This window comes from Schistocerca piceifrons, chromosome 4 (assembly GCF_021461385.2).
Source record: "Schistocerca piceifrons isolate TAMUIC-IGC-003096 chromosome 4, iqSchPice1.1, whole genome shotgun sequence".
Classification (NCBI taxonomy): Eukaryota; Metazoa; Arthropoda; class Insecta; order Orthoptera; family Acrididae; genus Schistocerca; species Schistocerca piceifrons.
In genome coordinates this window covers 39,754,035-39,776,308 of record NC_060141.1, presented here as the reverse complement: position 1 = coordinate 39,776,308, position 22,274 = coordinate 39,754,035, and the positions used below count along the sequence as shown (strand labels likewise).

General features: G+C 40.9%; 1 protein-coding gene across 1 annotated transcript in view; it reads left to right on the top strand.

The window, feature by feature from the left end:
- The window catches only part of LOC124795578, a 308,534-nt gene that overhangs the window by 23,669 nt on the left and 262,591 nt on the right, over nucleotides 1-22,274 (top strand). The window contains exon 2 of the mRNA XM_047259649.1: nucleotides 9,823-10,018. Within this exon, the coding sequence (XP_047115605.1) occupies nucleotides 9,838-10,018 (181 nt within the window). The 5' untranslated portion in view covers nucleotides 9,823-9,837. The remainder of the gene's footprint in view (nucleotides 1-9,822; nucleotides 10,019-22,274) is intronic.

The window sequence follows — 22,274 nt, the reverse complement described above, 5'->3', positions numbered from 1 at the left end:
AATTCTATTTGGCAGTGATGCTGAAATCCTTTTCATATTGATGAAATTTTGGGATTCTTTTATAGAGCAGCTGAACCATCGCTAAAGTAATAAATGCTCTTAATGTTTTCAGTCTTTGTCTGTAAATATGCTGTTATCTTTATTTCAAAGGCATGGACAGCAGTGGTATCATGGCGGGGACAGTCTCTGATCATACAAATGTTATTGCTTTGACATTCTTTGCCACCAAAATGGGCACCAAATGGATGTAATGTGGTCTGACTGTTCTCCCAATGAAATCCTTGTTCAGCATCTTGAGCAACAAATGAATAATTCTCAGCAAAATCCATCAATATGAGTAATTCATTTTCTGCAGGAATTCCTTTTAGTTGTATCAGGTATAAACTTTGCTGTTTTGGCACAAAGTGATGGTATCTTAAAACTGGTAATTTTCAAAATCAGTGCTTTCATGAAATCTTCAACAGTTCTCTAACTTGTCTCCAATGTGTGTCTGTCTGTATGGATCCATTGCTTCTATGCCATTGCTTCTTCAGGACCACAGTCTTCAAAAGTGTGTTCAAGAAAAGCCTCTAGTTCCATTTTTCCTGGACAACGTTGCAGCATAAAATATTTTGATTCCAAACTGTATACAGTCTTTTTTTTTCCACAAAATATTGTAGTCATCTTGGATGGATGTTGCTGAAGCCAACATAATTTGACATTTTGATAAAGTGCACATACACATACCGAATGTGATCCAGAAGCATCAACTGTTGTACAACATTTTTCCCTGAGCCCACAAAATTTTGAGAAGCTCTGTTGATTTCCATATTGCTGACAGTGGGCTATGACCCTCTGCTGGAGTGCAGCGAGACAGTCACTATCTTCATCAGTCTTGATGGTCTTGCACAGGGTTTCTTGAGAGACAGTCGGCATCTTGGTGTTTTCTTCCACTTTTGTACACTATGGTAATGTCATACTCTGTAAGACGTAGTGCCCATCTGGCAACTCGTCCTCTTGAATCCTAAAGACCTGTCATTCAACAAAGTGGATTATGGTCTGTAACAACTGTGAATGGCCTTCCATAGAGATGCTGTCGAAATTTGCACATGGCCCTGGTCACAGGAAGACATTCTCTTTCTGTAGTTGAGTAGTTTCTCTCGGCTTTTGTAAGTGTCCTAGAAGCATAGGCTATAACCATCTCTTTCCCATACGAAATTTTGCACCAGAAAAGCACCAATCCCTTACCCACTGGCATCTCTGTGTAGTTCTGTAGGTGCTCTCTCATAATTCAGACCAAATACAGCGTCAGTTGTCAGAGCTTTTTGCAGCACTTCTAAAGAATCTTGTTGAACACCACCCAGATAAATTTAGCATCAGCTTTTAACAACTCTTGGAGTGGCCTGGCTTTGATACAAAAGTCTTTGATAAAACGACGGTAATAAGAACATAATCCGAGGAGGCTTCTCACATCTCTAATACTTTTAGGAATAGGAAATTCCGTTATAGCTCTTGCCTATCCTGGGTCTGGCCACACACCTTCATTTGACGCAAGTTGTCCAAGTATTTTGATTTCTTTTGCTCCAAAGAGACACTTTCTGGGATTAAGTTTCAGTCCGCCTTGTTGGAGACCCTCAGTCTGTTTATATGTTCATCAGTTGTCTTTGAGAACAGTATAATGTCATCTAAGTAACAAAGACACATCGCCCACTTCAGGTGACGTAGAAGATTATCCATCATCTGTTCAAAAGTTGCTGGTGCATTACACAAACCAAACGGCATTACCTTAAACTCATACAGGCCATTGGGGGTGATGAATGCAGTTTTCTCACGATCAGCCTCATCTACTTCGATTTGCCAGTATCCCGAGTACATGTCCATGGTTGAGAAAAACTTAGCCCCCTTCAGACAATCTAGTGTATCGTCAATTCGTGGAAGAGGGTAAACGTCCTTTTTAGTTATCTTATTAAGCTTCCTGTAATCAACACAAAAGCGCCAACTACTATCCTCCTTCCTGACGAGAATCACTGGTGACGACCCTGGGCTCTGTGAAGGCTGAATGATGTCATTCTTCATCATTTTCTCTATCTCATCATGGATTATTCGACTTTCTGTTGCTGACACATGGTATGCTCTCTGGCTTATTGGTTGATGGTTGACGGTCTCCAGTGCTAATCCAGTGCTTCACTGTCAATTTGTCTAATTTGCTTTTCACCTTTGGATTGAAGTATTTGGAGAACTCTTTGAAGAATGGCAAGTAGCTTCTTCTGTTGTTCCTTAGTGAGATCTGGTGATGGTCGAGCTAGAAGATCTTGTCTCGTAGTGGTCGTGCTAATTTCGCCCACAAACTCGGCATGGGAGGTTTCTATGACTCTCAACTGTTCTGCAATTAATGGCTCTGCATTTGCTACACACATGCGTCTTGGAAGGATCTGCGGTTCTCGGGGACAGTTAATTATCCACAATTCACCGAATCCGTTCTTAAAACAGGTGTTGCTGAGGACATGTATCAAGCCCTACTCCTCACGGTGGTTTCGACAGCAGACAACTTCATAAAATGGTGCCAGTATATCGAGACAATGCATCAAAGAAGATTACACCCAAGAAGTTTGAACAGCTTCCAAACATCGTATCGATGCCCGTGATGGAGGAAGCAACTGATGTCACAAGTGTACTTCGTCAGACAGTGGGCGAGGAATTATTCTCCAGTGGTATGCTTCTCACATTCCACTACAAGATCAATGGGTTGATGCGTTGCCTGACACATGACAGTTATCATTCTCGTGCTGACCACAGGAATGATCACTTCATCCAGCGCACGTAGTGTCCACACACTTGGATGCGCATCTTCCTGTCCACAGTATCTCATCTCGTCTCGTGTAGCATAATCTATAATTGCCTGAGAAGCTTTCAAAAAGTCCTATCTGAGAATGACGTCATGACTACACTCTTGTCAGATGAAGAATTCTAAAGGCTGTATATGGCCACTTATACCCACACTAATGGTACATCTTCCTGTAGGTTTTACATATTTCCCATTAGCCACCTTCAGCATAGATGTTTTGCTGTCAACGAATGCGGTTTTCTGCAACTGGCGACGGTACTTCTCTGAAGTGACAACTGAATATGAAGCTCCAAGCTCCAGATTCCACAAGAGCTTGGGCTGGTCAGCCATCCATGAGGATATAGACATAGATTCCTAGCTTTTTTGTAGTGATTGACGGCAGAGCATTTCGCTCTTTGGCGGCCTCACCGCCAAGGAAGGTCGAACCCTTTAGTTTTCCAGCTTGCAGCAGCTAGGTGACTGGCTGTAGCTTGTAAATGGTGATGGAGACCTTGATCAGCATGTTGGGGAGCGTCCTCTCCAGCAGCTAGCTTGCTGCGATGGTGACCTACGTCATCCTGCACCCACATCTTCTTGTTCACCTTCGTCGTCCTGGAGTTGGCGTCGACTAAGATCGGTCTGCTGTCTTTTGGCGTGGGTGTCATCAGATATCCGCCACCTTTCGTGACAATAGCGCACTACATGTCTCAGTCGTTCACAGTGGAAACATACTGGTTGGTTATCCTGGGTCCTCCAGACATCAGTCTTCCTTGGTGCCCAAACAGGTTCCTCACGCGGCATTGTAGGAATGTAACTCCGCCTGGGTCTCGGCTTTTTCACTGTTTTAAGGGAAATGAAAGACGAGAGATTGGGTTCAATTTCTGTTCCACTTCCTCCCATATGACCTCTTGAAGCGGCTCGGTTTTTTGCTTGCTGTGCAATCTAAGTGCTTTCTGAACTTCCTCGCCCACTGTCTGACGAAGTACACTTGTGACAGCAGTTGCTTCCTCCATCACGGGCATCGATACGATGTTTGGAAGCTGTTCAAACTTCTTGGGTGTAATCTTTTTTGATGCATTGTCTCGATATACTGGCACCATTTTATGAAGGTGTCTGCTGTCGAAACCACCGTGAGGAGTAGGGCTTGATACATGTCCTCAGCAACACCCTTCTCATGAGATGTGCAACCTTATCTTCCTCCTTCATTCTAGGATCCACTATTTTACACAGCTCCAAGATGTCTTGAATGTAGGATGCTGTAGTTTCTCCTGGATGCTGTGCCTTGCACTTTAATTTATCTTTAGCCTTGCACTTCTGTCATTGTGTGTCACCGAAATACTTGCGCAGTTCCGCCTGGAATACTTCGCAGCTTGTGAACTTCTCCTCAGTGTTCTCATACCATTGCTTGACAGTGCCCTCCAAGTAGAAAAATATGTTAGCCAAACACACGGTGTCATCCTATTTGCTAAATTTGGCTATACGCTCATATACCTTCAGCCACTTGTTTGGATCTTGGCCATCATCACCAGAGAACCCGGAAGGATGTCTCATGTGGTGGCACACAGTTGCTGTCATCGTAATGTCCTCTCCTTCTTCTGCCTCCGATAGATTGCGATCTGTTGAATATGGCTCGAACTCTGGTTTCTCGCCGTGTAAACGGCGGCTCTGTTGTGGCCTGATGGGAGCCACTGTGTCGTCGATAATGTGCGCTATCACAAGTTCCAATACCCGGTGCCTCCACCAGAATAATGTCACATAGAAGAAGGTATAATTAGATGAATAGCAAACACTAACTTCACTTAACGAAGATTTATTCAGCACTTGCACATACAAGAGCGTGTAGTGAACTGCCTACGGCCAGAACACATACAGTATATACACAGCTACAGAATATTCCAGTACAATGATTCTTGACATTTGTAGATACTTCTAGAATGTACTCGAACCGAATATAAAAATTAAAATTGTACAGTGCAGGTGAGTTTTGAACTCACGACCCTCTATGCAAGAGTTTAGTATCATAACCATTACACCATGGCGCTACTCAGCTTCTTCTGCGACAATATAACAACCAGCCTCCTTAATGGGGAAGGCACTATCTTCTGCTTAACACAGCATCTATGAGGTAAAATACGTTCACTGGTATTCATTGGAAGCTGAAAGTAGCAGGAGCAAGGTGAATTCTACTGGACAACATTATTGGATACCATGCTGAATGATCTAAAATTCCTGATAGAAAGGAAAGTTAGCTTCCAATGATGACTCTTCTTGAAAAACTTGTTATATTTGATACACACATTTCTGTCTAGAGAGGTGTAGCGTATTCAGTAAGGTTTAAAATAAATTTGTTAACTGCCATTGCTAAAATAAGACATATTTCACATGCTGATTGGAGAGGTTATTATAACCCTTACAAAAGTGTAACAGAAACACACAGGAAACTTGCTTGGACTCTATAGAAGAAAGGTGATGCTGTCTTCTAGGAACACTGTCTGGTAAATCTAGAGAACCAGTGCTCAAGGAAGAAAACAATTCTGCCAGCATTGTATATGGCTCTTATCTCGTTTTTCTGAAAGCAGCAGCTCTTGATCTTCTCTGTTATTTTATCTTGCATAGGGCTCATGAGAGTAATGTAAGAGAAATTAGGGTGCGACAGACATTTTTCTCTCCAAAGATGTGATGATTGGTAGCCCCACATTAGCTCCCCCCTCCCCACTGCCATTGTGACTATTGTTATATAAAAGCTCTGTGTTTTTGAAACCATTTACGTTATCATGCAAAAAAAAGTGTTAGTAAAAATATTGAAAATCATAGGGATTGGACAGATTGGGATCTTATTATACTGAATGCTTCTGGAATTTGTTATGCAAGCAACGTCTTAATGGGAAACATTCAGATGGTAGCTGTGCTATGTGTGATCAGACTGTGTGAGAGGTGATACATCCTTCACACTCGTGTTTGATGGTTTCATCTTGGTGAGCGACTCCTGTAGCTCTACATTTTTCATGTTCCACCTAATGCTTCATTTAGCTCTTGGCATAACATTTTAACAATGACATAGTCTTTATGTCTATGCAAGAAGCATTCCAGCTTACGCCTAATGTCCAGTCGAAAAACCTCTCCTCTCCCCATATTCCCCATGCATCATTAGATGACATTCTTTCTACAGATTGTAACATCTCTGAGGCCTGCATTAGGCCTAAAAATTCTAGTTACTGTGTATTGATTACCCAGGGAGTAGTAATTTGGGCATCCCTCTCCCATACCTGTTCCTTTAGTAGAAGGTTCTTCTTGCTCTTTCTAACTCGGATTACTGTTACCCTTGACTTGGAATATTTTCCTGTGTCTTTTACAACTGTTTCTAAAATCTTTTGATTATCTGAATATTTTTGACTACGGTCTCCAGAATATAGAAGCTGTTGGAGACATTTGTTTTATAGGTAACAGGTGTCCAGTGTCTGTTTAACAACTTACCTGATTTGGCAGGCTCATCTACAATCCTATCATCAGTCCTTTGTGGAACCATACTGCTGCCAACTGCAGCTCTTTAACTGTCCTGACTCTTAAGTTTGCTTCTGATACTGACGGAGCAGCTGAGTTTTAAGAGGCAGCAACACAAATTTGTAATATGATCTCAGTGAGCTTGAACTTGCTCTGACACAGTCATAGAAGAGTTGTGTATGATGCAAAAGGACACGGAATGGATTATAAAGGAGAGGAGCAGGGAAAGAAAGTTGTTGTGGAGAGGAGGGAGGATATGAGGGGAGAATGAGTGAAAGAGATCCTAGGGGATGGAGTGGAACGGTGTGTAGTGCAGTGGGTAGTAGTGATTGAGGCCAGGAGAACTTGTGTGATTGAAGGACTTTCCGTAAGGACAGTTGTCATTAACATAGTTATGAGAAGCAACTGTTGTTTGGGGGGGGGATCATCTAGATAGAACGGATTGTGAAGCAGCCATTTAAGTAGTTGTGCTTAGCGGCATGTTGTGCTGCTGTGTACTCAATTCTACTCATTGGCCACAGTATGACCCTTTAGATGGACAGCTGGTTGATGAAGTTACACACATAAAAGGCCATGGTATACGACATGACTGCTTTAACAGGTGCACTACCTTTGGTAGGCTAGGATATCCCTGTGACAGGACGTACTGGGAAGTGCAGCATAATGGTGGCTCAAGATGTTTTGTTAATTGGATTGGCAATGGAATGCCATTTTTGGAGTGGTGGAAAGTATTGTGGGTGTGATGTTTCTCATTTCTGGACACGATGATAAATAGTTGAAGCCCTGGCAAGGGGTGTGGTTACATTGCTCGAGGTGGGATGATATTATGTAAGGAGGACAATTTGCTCCTTTGCCTTTGCAGCTGATTCGTGGTGTTGATTGTAGAATTAGAGGCATGTTTGGGCTAAACATGGGATATCTGTTTGTGGCCTAAGTTTGTGGGCCAGTGCCTGTCTGAAGATCTTAGTAAGGCCTTCAGCATGCTAGATGGGGGCTTGTTCATTGCTGCAAATGCACTGACTGTGGGTGGCCAGACTGTATGGGAGAGACTTTTCAGTGTGGAAGGGATGGAAACTATCAAAACAGAGGTACTCTTGATGGTTAGTGGATGTGTCATGGTCAGAGGTTTTGGTGGCGCTATTGGATAGCTGTAAGTCATAAGTCAACATCCAGGAATGTTGCACAAGGGGCTGAACAAGACAAGGTGAAGTGTATGGGAGAGAAGATGTTGAGGCTGTGAAGGAATGAGGATAGGATAGTGTGTCTTGTCCCTGGGTTCCGGACATAAAGGTGACATCAGTGAACCTGAACCAGACGAGGAGTTTGGAAGTTTGAGTGGCGTGAAAGTTGCCCTACAGGCGGCCCACCAGAAGCAGATCCATCTTAGAAAGCAGTCATATACAGCTCTGCAGAAATTTTGTACAGTCTTTTATGTGGGCATGACCTGAAACCATCTCTCTGTTTGACTGGGCAACCTGTTTCTAGCACAGCTGACCATCCAGCAGTGAAACACACTTCTGTGGATGACATGCTGGACTCCATTGCCTCTTTCACAACCTGTACAGTCTGAATACTCATTCAATACTAGCCTCTCCAAACCACGTAGCTGTGAACTGTCCTTGTGGCACATTTTTGAATCTTGTTATCCTGGCCTCTGTTATGCCCTATACTACCCTCACCACGACCCTCCCTCCCCTCCCCGATCCCCCTGCAACTGCCCCCCCCCCTTCTACTTTACTCACTCTGTACTTACTTCTTCCTCTCCAGTCTCCTTTTTCCTCTGTTTCTCCATCCTCCCAGTCCACCCAACAGCACCATGTGACTGAGCCGACCTGTGCCAAAGTAAGATCACATTCTTATCTTTTGTTTTTACTGCCTCTCCTTCTCTCTGTCAAGTTCCCATACTTCTATCCTTCATGCTACTATTCTTATCTTGCCCACTTTTACTTGACCCTACTTCTCATCCCAGTTGAACTGCAGTGCCATTACAGTGTAGGCAGCCAATACCATGTAGCCATGTAGGTCGGTATATTTCTGTGCATGTATATTCTGTGCTACTTAACTTTGATGTGAGATGCCATCCAAAAGCTCAGCAACAGTTTCAGTCTTGTTTATGTGCCTGTTGACCACTCAACACATCATTTTTCTAGTGTGTTGCTATATTTACTGCTTCCATTATTTGTATTCCATCAAGGACTTTTATTGCCATACTTACCACAATTGTGCAAATAGAACACTGGTTGAACAACAGACAGGCATGCAGAAAAAGGATGATAAACTACTAAGACTTCGGGAAAACTATTTCCTTGCTTAAAAAAGAGGAGGAACAACTCCCCCCTGCCCCCCCCCCCCCCCCCCCACCCGCACACACACACTCTCTCTCTCTCTCTCTCTCTCTCTCTCTCTCTCTCTCTCTCCCCTCCCCCCCTCTCCCCCCCTCACACACACACACACACACACACACACACACACACAGAGAGAGAGAGAGAGAGAGAGAGAGAGAGAGAGAGAGAGATGCCCATGGTTGAAGTGAAGTGCTACACTACTGATCCAAAGCTCTCTGGTTTGATCCTCAGTCATTCCTAGGATTTTTGTGTGTTATATATCACTTCTTTCACCTCTGGCAAGATTTGTTGATGGTAAACATGCTGAGTTACGCTGTAGTTTGGAGCCCATGTAAATCCTAGCAATACCAAAGCATTTTCCATAACACATACTACTGAGGCAGGATACTTAGTGCCCACCACAAAAAACTGAAAGAATAACAAAATTTTGATAATTGTTGTTAACTCTTATTAACAAAATACTTTTTTGAAAGGTGCTGGTGTGTAAATTGGGTCCTGAACCTGAAAAAATATCTTTTAGCACTAACTTACCAATGTCAATGCATTTTCTGTAATGTGTACGTGAAGAGGAGGGATAGCTTATGACCACCATATTAATTTTTTAAAAATACATATTTTGTCAATTGTTGTGGAGTTTTATTCGCAGCATACTTTTTAAAGATATATAGATGTGTAAGAAGGGTCCTGAACTAGAAAATATTCATATAGCATTTCTTGCAAAAAGTCACATTTACTAGTAAGGATTATGTTTGGATTACGTTTTACTGAAATTTCAAAACACTCACAGAATCTAGTATAAGAAATGATTGAAAACAATAAATATTTTTTAACATTTTAAAATACAAGACAAGTTGACGTAAATCATCCCCCTGTTGGTATTGCGAGGATGAACTGTAGCCCATCCCCCCTTCCTCTCCTCCATCCCCTCCCCCCCCCTTTCCCTCCTGTTCACTGTTTTGCTAAATTACCATGATTTTGTTTGTTTATTAAATTAACACTGAAGGAACATCAAAACTTTATGAAGCCAACATCATAAATTGACTGAAATGATGGGTATTGTAAGATTTTTCAGTATGTTTTATGTTTGGTTACTCATATTTGGAATAATTTTTTGTAGTTCCTTTTGAATGTACTAAAATGAGAAGGGAAATTGAATGTACTGTTTTTACGTAGCATTTTTAGACTGGCATGGGTGACAGAGTGACTACGCCTGCCCCGGCCACTGCAGGCCCTCCCACGCGACATCGGCCGTGGGAACCTGCAACTGCTGAAGCAAAGTCTGGTGTCACATCCTTGGCAGACATTTTTGATACAGCCTTCTCATCTACAGTTGACCGTCCTGTGGATAATACTGAAAATTTCTCTGCAGGTAATTTCATGTTTTATCCATCACTCTCATATAGCAATAGATTTTACACAGTGTAATATCAACATACTTTATTCTGTTCAATGTCAAAGTAGACACATGAAGCATGTAATAAATGAATTTTAACAATATTTGCGGAATACGAGATACATTTGTATACATTAACAGTGTTTATGGTAAGCACACAATTTAAAAACATAGTTTAATTTGTTGGGTTGGAAATCTATTAAAATTTCCCCAGTTAGAAAGGGAGCTGTAAGAACGAGGAAAATGAGAGGGTTAGATGTACCAATACTGAAGGTGCGACAACTTGGTCCAAACAACAGAGGAGGAGAGCGATTACATTCAGCAAAGAACTAAGATAAGAACCTTGCGATTTTCGAGGCAGGGCGGGTTTTTAGTTTGTTAATAAAAGAACTAAGACCAGTATTACCCGTTGTTCACTATTATTAAATTGTGACCATCTGATCACTAGATTTGATTATGATTAAATAGTCCCAAAGCCATAAGTATAACCATACCAGCATGACTACAGAAGCTGAAGATGCAAGAAAGATCCTTTCTAAAATTCCAGAGTACAGCTGATAATTGTTAGGCCACAAACAAGATGCAAAACAAAAAAGGTGTAAAACCAACTAAAATTTTTAAAAAAAATAGTTTTGACAAGAGAATGGAGAGTATAGGAACTAGATGCTTATAAATATACACACTTGTGATATGATGTTACAAATAGGAAGGAGGAAGGCTTTGAAGTACAAGGGTGGTTTTATAAGTCTGGTAAATTTCCATGAAAGACTGGAACATTGATGATGTGCCTTCATGGTTGGTAAGCTTGATTACCCCCAAGGGATGTATAAAGAATTTCAGAAATGTACAGCATACAATTCAGTGTTGACAGCCATCTGAATTGGTCAGTGTGTCAACTGCAGTGGAAAATGGAGAAAACATATTCATTTGGAGGGTTTGACTGCTGCACAAATCAAAACAGAATTGGATGAAATTCACGCAGTGTCTGCACCATCATTTAAGACCATTTAGTTTTGGATTAATGGATTTCAATGTGGTTGGAGAAGTACTGAAGACAAAGTGTGGCCCAGCCGTCCAGTTGTGGTCACCACAAAGGAAACAGTTGATAAAAATCATAACATGGTAACACAAGACTGTCAAATACAAATTTGTGAGATTGCTGAGGCTGTAGGCAACTCAAATCAGTGAGTGCATAACATCCTGCATAGAGAATTGTGTATGAAGAAGCTGCATGCAGGGTGGGTGCCGCAATTTGCTCACAGTTGACCACAAGCACATCTGGCAGAACATTTCAACACAATGTTTGGTGATGTTTAGTCGCAATCTGCAAGGCTTTTGGTGTTTATTCATGACTGTTGCTGAAACCTAGATCCATCATTACAGACCCGAGTCAAAAGGCTGGTGGAAGTGCACCAAAGAAGGCAAATACCAATTTGTCAGCTGATAGGGTGATTCCCAAGGAATGATCCTGAAAGATTGCTTGGTAAAAGGCAGACCCATAACTGGGCCCTATTATGCTTCATTTGAAACTTGCATTGGCTGAAAAAAGACAAAAGCTGACATGAAAAAAAGTGCTCTTTCACCAGGATAATGCACCATCCTACACACATCAGCAATAAAAGTGACAAAGGTGCTTGAACTGGGCTTTGAATTGGTTCCTTATCCACCCTATCCAGTGGATTTAGCCCCAAGTGACTTCTTCCGGTTCCCAAACTTGAAACTTTGGCTTGCTGGGAAGAAAGTTTCATCAAATGAGGAAGTGATAGTGGTAGTTTACAGAACTCATTTTTCTTATGGGATGAAAAAGCAGGAGGATCACTGGACCAAGTGTATCAGAGGGGACTATGTCAAGATATAAGGTGAGTTCTTTATGAAACAAAACACTTTTTAATGCTTTTTTACCAGACTTATCACCCCATTCTCATAAAGGGAAAGGTTACTATTAATTAACACAAGGATAATGACTAAGACAAAATTTGGAGGGGGGGGGGGGGGGGGGGGGGGGGGGAAAGAGAGAGAGAATCTGAATGACTTTAAGTGGCACTATTGCTAGGCAGTTTTGAAAATAAGTGTGTTATCAAATGAATGAAAAAGTATGGTAGAGTCATTGTCTTGCTGTTTTGACACGACATAAAATTTTATTCCTCCTCCTTTAACTTTGTTCCTTGCTGTCAATAATTGATTTGTAAGTGCCAACAATTGCACAAGATATTTCTTTCAGTACTCCTGCTGTCTGTGTAAATCCAGAGGTCTTCCATGTCAAAACAAAGAGAGAGAACAGTATAAATCTTATCATGATAGTCTCAGATCAGGTCCAAATGTTTCACTAGCAGACACTTTATTGTGTGTGGCTGAAAATGATCTTAAGTATGAAGTTGAAAATAACTGTGTGATTATGTAATGCCGTAATGATCCATCAAGATGCAGTTCTTCAGGCTTTCCTGGATATCTGTTGACATCGTGGGTGTCAAGTTTTCTGCCAGATGTCAGTGTCGTCCATGCACAATATTTCGACAATGTTACTCGCTGCTTTCATCAGATGCTACCTGAGACTGATAGTTGAGTGAAACAGGTTGAATATTTATGGCAACTACCTCTCCTCCCTGTGGATGGTTCTGGACATTCCATATGTGGTCCATTCCCACTAGAAGTGTCTTGAGATGTTCCGTCTTTGGTCCAGAGCACCATGCTGTAAGCTGGTGTTCCATTTTCGGTCTGGAGCACCTCCACAGTCAGTTCTAGGTGTTCCATCTATGGATTTTCTCATTAGAAACATCCTGAGACATTCCATCTTCGATCTGGTGTGCCTGGTCCCCGGAGCTGGTGTTCAGTTTATGGTCCAGTGTACTTGACAGGTATCTGAGGCTCTCTTCTTGGTGCAATGCACTTGGTGCTGTGTCTGGGTTTTGTTCCACATTCCCAAATTCCCAGTTCTTCTATTTCTGAGTTGCTGCCACTGACATGTTTTTGAACTAAGGCAGTGCAGGATTCAAGACATTGCTGAGTTGGTACCCAGTGCCACAATTCATGAAGTTTCCCACTACTTCCATCTCTATTGATTCTCTTATAACACTGTCCCTATATCCAGTATCTGTGCCAGAAACCTCATTTTTCCGTAGTTCATGGATAAGTTCCAGAAAATGCTTGACGATGACTGTTTTCATTGTCTGATCGAGCTGGATGTGCCTCTTATGCTCATGGTATCTGATGCCAACTGTTCTAGTTGTTTGAGCAATGTGTGACATGTCACAGTGGTAAAGTATATTATAAGTTGCTGGTTTCTGTAAGCCCAGGTCACCTTTCACATTTCCCAGTAGCCCTCTTATTTTGATTGGTGGACAGAACACACAATTGATGATATGCTTCTCAAGGATCCTGCTGATGCTGATCTTGGCAACAATTGATCATGCATTGGCCGGGTAAGCTGCAGCCATTGCTTCATCATGCTCTTCTTCTCTCTCTCTCTCTCTCTCTCTCTCTCTCTCTCTCTCTCTGACTGTGTACCTACCTTTGCAGAAGACAGAGCGTAGATGCTCTCTTTATGATGTCAAGCTGTCTTGATCTAACAGTGTGTGCATTATGGACCAGTGTCCTCAAAACTCCAGTCCTTTACTCTGGGGGATAACAGCTGCTAGCTTTCAGGTATAAATCAGTGTGCATTCGTTTAGGACACACATTAGGGCCAAAGTGCCCAGATCTGCTTTCCTTTTGACAAGTAAATCCTGATTTGAAATTTAAAATTTTCCCAGCGAATTAAATGTTCAAAGAGATTTCGGGATTGCAGCCAGTCATCGTAGGCTTTACTCCACAACATTTTGACTGGACACTTGCCAGTCATCTTCAGCTGAGCCATTGAAGACTGAGGAAAATGTTCCCAGCTCCGCCTTGTATAGCGCACTGAGAGTATTGCCAGCATGCTGAGAGTATTGCCAGTGTGCTTGGGAGTATTGCCACGCGTACTTCAGAATCACGTTGACAAGACCATACCACCTGGCGGCAGTGCCTTCTCTGGTCCAGCTGCAGAGATCAGCTATCTTCGGTATTGCAACTTGCCGCAGTCATCAGTGTGTTCTGGTGTCCTCATCTTGTGCAAATCCTGGAGATGATGGGATTCCACGCATTAGACAACTGGTAGCTGCTGTCACAGTTCATTAGATTATACCGTATTTACTCAAATCTAAGCCGCACTCGAATCTAAGCCGCACCTGAAAAATGAGACTCGAAATGAAGGAAAAAAAAATTTCCTGAATCTAAGCCGCACCTGAAATTTGAGACTCGAAATTCAAGGCGAGAGAAAAGTTTTAGGCCGCACCTCGAAATCGAAACAAAGTTGGTCCATTGTAATATGAGACACAATTTAGGTCAAATGAATGACGATACAGCTACAATAGTTTGGTTTGAGCCTTAAGCTTAGCAGTTAAGCTTTACCAGGTAGCCGCTGCTGTGCGTCAGGTTCTCCGTCCATATTTATACGGGTACCCTTCGTTTTTCACGTGCTTCGTCTGGTTTGAATTGAGTGCTTATTTTTCTTTGATCTGATAACTGCCGTTCTCTTTGTTATAGCTGTTTACGTCACTCTAAGCTGAAAATGCATTACTGTACCGTGTCATGCATTGTTTGTCGCATTCTGATAATGTTTACGACCTGTCGCCGCTCGCGGCATGGTTTGCTTTTGTGCGTGCTACCGCCACTTACAATTAAAAAAGAGAGGAATTGTCTCAGTAGCAAAACAATAGCAAGAGACTGCTATTTGTTGTTATTTCTTTGATAATGATCAACAAGAAATAAATAATAAACTGTGTATGATATAAGATGTTCTGAACGAGAGTTTAGCGAAAATTTTTATCCGTTTGAAATCTTCGCAGACGCCTCTTTAGTACATTACTTTCTGCACAGAAATTAGTCATCTTAGATTTAAAAATCTAGTCAACTGCCGTGCTTCATTTGTGACTGTATCACTATTAGGCATAAGAATAATACGAATTTAAACATGACATGATATGTGTATACTTCCGCGTTTGCTGTTGTCTCACTCTAGTTTCGTAGTTTATTAGGCAGACAGGATTTAAATGAGAAAGCAGCAAACACGAAAGAATACATGGAAAAGTGTTTATATTCGTATTATTCTTATGGTGAAGAGAATACTGCATGTGATTCACAATTCCTAAAAGTTCCCATTAGCAACCATCTCTTCTCACAGGTAGGAAAAAATTCAGAACATAGAATTGGCCATACTGACAAACATCGCAAACAGTCTTGCCAGTCGGATTTTCGTAGTACATTGAAAAGCAGCTACATTCGAAGATGAACAATACGGAATTTGTATTTGCTTCATTGGATAATGTATGAAAATGCAGTGGTCGAAATTCGGGGCAGAGAAAAAAAGCTCGTCTTCCAACTTTTTTTAAAATTTATTTACTGACGCAGAGGTTTTGGCGCCAGTATTTATCTTTGTACCTGCAAAGCATGCCTGTGTAGCGCTACATATATTCGACGGCAGAAATTAGTTGTGGCGGCACCTACCAACATATTTCACAACTTCCGGTTACTTTGCACTCGATTCTAAGCTGCAGGCGGTTTTTTGGATTACAAAAACCGGAAAAAAAGTGCGGCTTAGATTCGAGTAAATACGGTATGTGGTGTGTATTTAAGTGGATTATTTTGTAATGGCTTCCCAAAAAGATGTTGCTGTGGCCAAAATTAATGTTTTGTCATACTTCATTGAATGTCTGTTGGAGGTACAATGTTCCACAATTGCAGACTTGGTGGGTTGCAGAAGGTGAGTGCAACATTTATGTTCTGTGCAATGTTCTTCGACTGTGTGTGTTGTTCGTCCTATGTAGGCCATACCACACAGGCAAGGTGTTTTGTAAATTCCCAACTTCCACAAGAACAAATTATCCTTCACTGATCCCAGCAGGTCTGAAACCTTAATGGCAGCTTCAGGGTAGGGAGAGTCTCAGTGAGCTTCTGGAACATCTTAACACATGCCACTCAACTGGAGGAGGATGGTCACCTGGTGTTTCTGAATGTACTTGCAAAAAGACATTGCTGTGGCCAGAATTAATGTTTTGTCATACTCCATTGAATGCCCATTGGAGATACAATGCTCCGCACACACACTGTCGGATCAAAATAGTTTGACATCAGAAACAGAGTACCTATGCTCAGTTTTCTGCAAAAATGGATACACAGTCAAGCAGATGCCCAAGGCCTTTTAACGAACTACTCTGCCACACAATAGAAAAGAAGAGCAAGATGATGCAAAGGCTGTGGCTTGTCTGCCCTGTGCAGGATCTATTTGTGCCGAGATCAGCCGGATTCACAAGAAGCATAACATCAAGTGTGTGTTCTGTCCACCTATCAAAATAAGAGGGCAATTGGGATGTGCAAAAGCTGACTTGGGCCTACAAAAACGAGGAATTTATGATACACCTTGCCAGTGTCACATTTCATACATTGGCCAAACAACTAGGACAGTGGACATCAGATGCCAAGAATGTTGGGGCACATACAGCTGGGACAGACAACTAAATTATGGAACTTAATCATTCCATGAAAGATGAGAAAATCAGGGTTCTGGCACAGACTCCAGATACAGGGATAGTGTTACAGGAGAGTCAGTAGGATAGAAGTGGTGGGAAACAACATGAATTATGACACTGGGTACCAACTCAGCATTGCCTGGGATACTGCAGTGCTTTGCTTACAGTACAATGGTGGCAGCAGCATAACTCAAACAAAAGAAAGAACTGTGACATAGACATGGGGAATGAACACCAGACAGAGCACGAAGTACACCATACCAAAAACAGAACTTCTGATCTCTGTCAGGTACACCATACTGAAAACTAAATGCCAGCTCAAGCCCAGGCACGCTGGACTGAAGACAGAACATCTTAACAACATTTCCAGTAAGAATACCTGCAGACGGAATGCCTCCAACTGACGTTGAAGGTGCACTGGACCAAAAATGGAACACTAGCTTTCGGCCAGTTGGAATCGGCCAACTCTTATGTATACCTGGGTGTAACACTTCATAGGGATATGAAGTGCAATGATCACATAGGCTCAGTTGTGCGTAAAGCAGGTGGTACACTTCGGTTTATTGTTAGAATACTGGGGGAGTGCAATCAGTCTACAAAGGAGATTGCTTATAGATCATGTGTACTACCGGTCCTAGAGTATTGTGTTCAAGCATCACCTTAAGTATCTGACTGCAAATAACATATTTTCCAAGTCACAGTGTATATTCCTTAAGGATTCTGATACAGAGAAGGCTATTTACATGTACAGTGGGAATGTACCTAATTAATTGCATAAGAGATTAGAGGCTACTGGTATTTTCTGTGACTTGTCAAAAGCCTTTGACTGTGTGAATCACAGCGCACTCTTAAGTAAATTGGAATATTATGGTGTCACTGGCAGTGCTGCAAAATGGCTTGAGTCTTACCTAACAAGAAACAAAGGGTGTCATTTCAAAATGCTTGTCGTGTAAGCAGTCTGTCTTCAGCTGATTGGGAGTTAATTGCTTGTGGTGATCCTCAGGGTGGGTACATTAATGACCTCTCGTATGTTCCATTGACACATGCTAAGTTTGTTTTGTTTGTAGATGATAAGAAACATTGCAATAAATAGCAAGTCAAGTACAGATTTAGAAATTGCTGTTAATAAAATTTTCACTGATATTAATAAATGATTTAAAGCTAATTCACTGTCATTAAACTCTGAAAAGATGTATTATATGCAGTTCAGAACCTGGAAGACGTGCAGATAGAACAGATTGACATTGTTCAATTTCTGAGATTATAACTCAATAATAAATTCAGTGGGGAAGGTCATACTGTCACAGAATTGCTGGAGCACCTAAAGAAGTCTGTATTTGAAATGCAAATGATGTCAGATGTAGGAGATATAAATATTAAAAAAATTTGCATACTTTGCTTACTGTCATTCTATTTCATCATATGCGATCATATTCTGGGGTAATGTGTCAAATGGAGCTAAAGTTTTTAGAGTGCAAAAGCATGTAATACGAGTCCTTTATGGTGTAAATTTGAGAACATCACCTAGAAACCTTTTCAAGGAACTGGGTATTCTAATCACTGCTTCTTGGTATATTTGTGCCTTAATGAAATTTGTTGCAAATAATACGTCTCCATTTCCATCCAATAGCTTAATACATAGTATCAATACTGGTAATAAGAACAATCTATATAAAGACCTAAAATTACTTACCTTGGTCCAAAAAGGGGTCCAGTATTCAGGAACACACATTTTCAATAAATTGCCAGCAACCATTAAAAACTTTGTTTCAGATAAAGCACACTTTAAACAGAATTTGAGAGACTTTTTGGTAGGCAACTCCTTCTACTCTATAGATGAATGTCTTGATAGAGACTGCTAGATCAGCTTAAGTAAAAATATCTGTTAGATTTTAGTTTTGACAGCACTTGGTCACAACAGTCAAGATTAGGTATTTTGAGCATGTTAAATTAAAAGTGCATGATTATATTTCATTCTGACAGTGTATTAATTCTGTAAATATTAACAGTTCCCATTTACTGTAATGTATTGACTTATATCTTGCCAGTCTCCTGATAAATGATCAATGAAGTGAGTATTATATTAAAATGTTCTATGTTTTTTATGTTATGCTTTCTGACATGTTTTACACCCACACGAATCATCTAGGTTTTGAGCCTATGGAATGAAAACTGAATCAAGTCTAAAGGATAGTGCCATTTGTCACAAATTTATGCTCTAACATGTTTGTACTTTCCTGGTAATGGTTTGTTATTGCTATGGTCCCACTTATATATATTCCATAAACACCAGCCTGTAAATGTTCAGGTTGATAACCCCAACCTAAAATTAAAAGCTAAGTATATAGTGGAACTTTGATTTTACATTTTTCAATTTTATGTTTTTTGCAATTTTATGCCATAAATTCATATTCGCTATGAAAAAACGCATAAGATCAATGCTAAAAATTCCCTGATTTTACTTATCTTCCTAGTAAGGTTTACCTCAGTTCCACATTCTTGCTCAATGTATCACTTGACATCATCCCATTTTCTTCCTGCTGACATTTGATGTGACTGAACAAGTTATAAGTGGTACATGAGACAGACGGTTCGCACCGCGGGTGGTGGTGGAGTTCAGGGACTATTTTTGGCCATTGCAGAGAGGGGGAAGTGCGAGGAAATACTGACATTAGCCACGATCGGCATTGCCGACACAATTTGCAACATTTAGCTTCACTGCACAGTTAAGAAGCAGCTACTGCTATGTTGCGGCAGAAATTGGAAAACAGGACAGTCCACTTGAAGTGTTCCTGACCAGGGCAATACGTGACAAAGGGGCCCAGTCATCACTTTTTCTTGTGTAACTTATAACTCAGTCTCATCTTTTTGCGTGTTTTTGCGATCTATTGTATTCAGAGAAAGGACATACCTTGCATAGAGATAAGAAAATAAATAGGTAAATGTATTTTAATGACAATTGTTTTGACGGTGAAAAACTCAGAATTACTGGACTAGAAAAATGATTTTTGTTGTTATTTGGCACCTAGGAGGAGAGGGAAAAAAGATACAAAAGATAAAGGTGCTATTTTCTGCATTCTACATACTGTCTGATGCGTTTGGAAGCATTATTTTCTCGAGCAAATAATTGTACGTGTGAAATATTTGGACAATACTTTTCCTGTTCTATCAGTTCCCAGGAGTGTGAACAGTTCGCCACACAACCTGTAACAAGAAGTTTCACTATGAGTTCTGTTTTGGTCATTAATAAACTCTATTGCCACTTTTTTCCTACATTTATTTACTATATTTCCATTTTCCATAAAAAGGATAATCCCCCAAAACATTACTTTCACCATTCAGATGCCAAACTCCACAGCAGGCAGCTTTCACAACACCGGCAATTTTGACACTGACATGTAAATGAAAATTACCAATCAAAACAGACGAGACTCAGTACAGGAATAGTTTTATTCCCAGGTGTGCTGCAATAGACGTACTTGTCTCAAGTAGTCAATTGAGACTAGAAAGTTGATTGAATAAAAGAGGCTTTTAACAAATGTAAAAAGAGTTTGCTTGCTGGACACACTAGAAGTCACTGCACTCATGATACCCTAGAGGTCATTGCCCTCACACACAAGAGTATGCTGCACTGCCATTGCCTACATAGGGAAAACACACACTCCCACATGTTAGACTCCAATGCCTTTCATCCTGCACTTCACAGTTTTCGGTTTAGATCACCATACTCATCAATTTTTGCTTTTTACTGGGTGAGTGCAAAGGATAGATCTCTCGGAAATGCTTGTCTTGACGTATAATTTGTGGTTGTAGTGTGCCAAAAAATAGCTCAATTACCGTGTACCCAGTTACCAATTTCAATTTTTGGACCAGATTTTACTTGCTGTAATATATCTGTGGTTTTTTAAGAGCTGATGAAATTCATTACCACTTTCTCTTGTATAAACATTATATTGTAAATTTAATTTCCTTCACATATGCAAATTTTGTACAATGTATAGGAGAGGATTACAATTTTTAATCATGTATGCAAATGACATATCTTTTTGCTTGTATTTTGGGGGTTTTAACATTTTCTTCAATTCTGCATTTTCCTGTTATTTAAGTCTGGACCACACAAAAACGTAAAATAGGGGCTTCACTGTAAATGCACTATATACATGTTTTGTACCTTTTCTGATTCTACATGCTTTTCTATTTTGGCACTGATGCTGAGTATGTTATAGCCCAAATCTATATCTGCAATATACTATTGTTATCTGTTTAGTCTCTTCCTCCTCATCTGTCTTAAACAGAATACTCATCAAGAGTTCTATGACTTCATCGTTATTGTATGGTTTCCATGTTGCTATATTAATTTTACATATTTTAGCAATTTTATGAAAAGGATAGTTGCTACTCGCCATATAGCAAAGATGTTGACTCGCAGATAGACACAACAAAAAAACTGTCAGAAAGTAAGGCCAATGAGGCCTTGACAACATACACACACAGTCATGCAAATGCAACTCGCACGCCCCCCCCCCCCCCCCTTCCACACACACACAAAACCAAAGTCTCTGGCTGCTGAGACCAGACAGCGATCAGCAGCATATGATGTGATGGAAGATGCAACTGGGTGAGGCGGGTTACCAGAACATAGTATTATTTCAGTTAGAGTTCCCACCTGCACACAGCACTACACAGCTCTCTTTTCGACTAATGCACCCACAGTCTTTTTTATTTCTTTCGTGTCTGCTAGCCCCCCCCCCCCCTCCCCCCTCCAAATCTCCTGCCTGCTGCCTCACCTCCTGACTGCCCTACCCTCTCTCCACCTCGGATCTGTATGCTCCCACAAGCAGCACTCCTACCTTCACACTCACCCTCCCCACTCCAGCCTCCTCCTTACCCCCACCACCCAGTTGCATCTTCCATCAAGCGCTGTTGCTCACAGCCAGAGACTACGCTCGTGTGTGTGAGTTGCATTTGTGTGACTGGGTATGTATACTGCCTATTTCCGATGAAGGCCTTGTTGGCCGAGAGCTAACTTTCTGACAATCTTTCTGTTGTGCCTATCTGCAACTCAGCATCTCAGCTATATGGTGAGTAGCAACTATCCTTTTCAGAACACTGTTACATTCCACCCTGAATTTTACATTATTTTAGTTGTTTAACAGTCCTACTTTTAAACTGTGAATACAGACAGCTCTTCCATGCTGGCACTTATCTTCACACGAGGCAAACAATGCAATGTTACTGCAGAACAAAGGTTATTGAGAGGAATCTTTAATACAGAATCTCTCTAGTCCATCTCTCATCATTTTGTTGTGTTATACGTATAACCCATCTCCATGTTTTCAACTCCTATCTTTTCTCCTATCCATTGTTCATGTTTCTATACCTATTTGTTATGCCCAACTTGCATCTTCCCATTGCTCATAGGACAAACTTCAATGTGTAACCCCCCCTCACTTATCGACCTTAATGACAGTGAAAAATTAAACCGCGTGCACCTAATGGAAATTTGGGAAAAGCAATCGTCACCGAAGTTAATTTGTCGGTAAAGAGGGAGGAAAGGGTTACATCTAAATGAAAGGAAAAATGCAAATGAAATTGGTGAAAATTAATTTTGAAAAGGGGTAAAGTTAATAAAGAAAGTAAATGTGTGGTCATTACGTTAACAATTAACTGGCATTAATTAGATATTT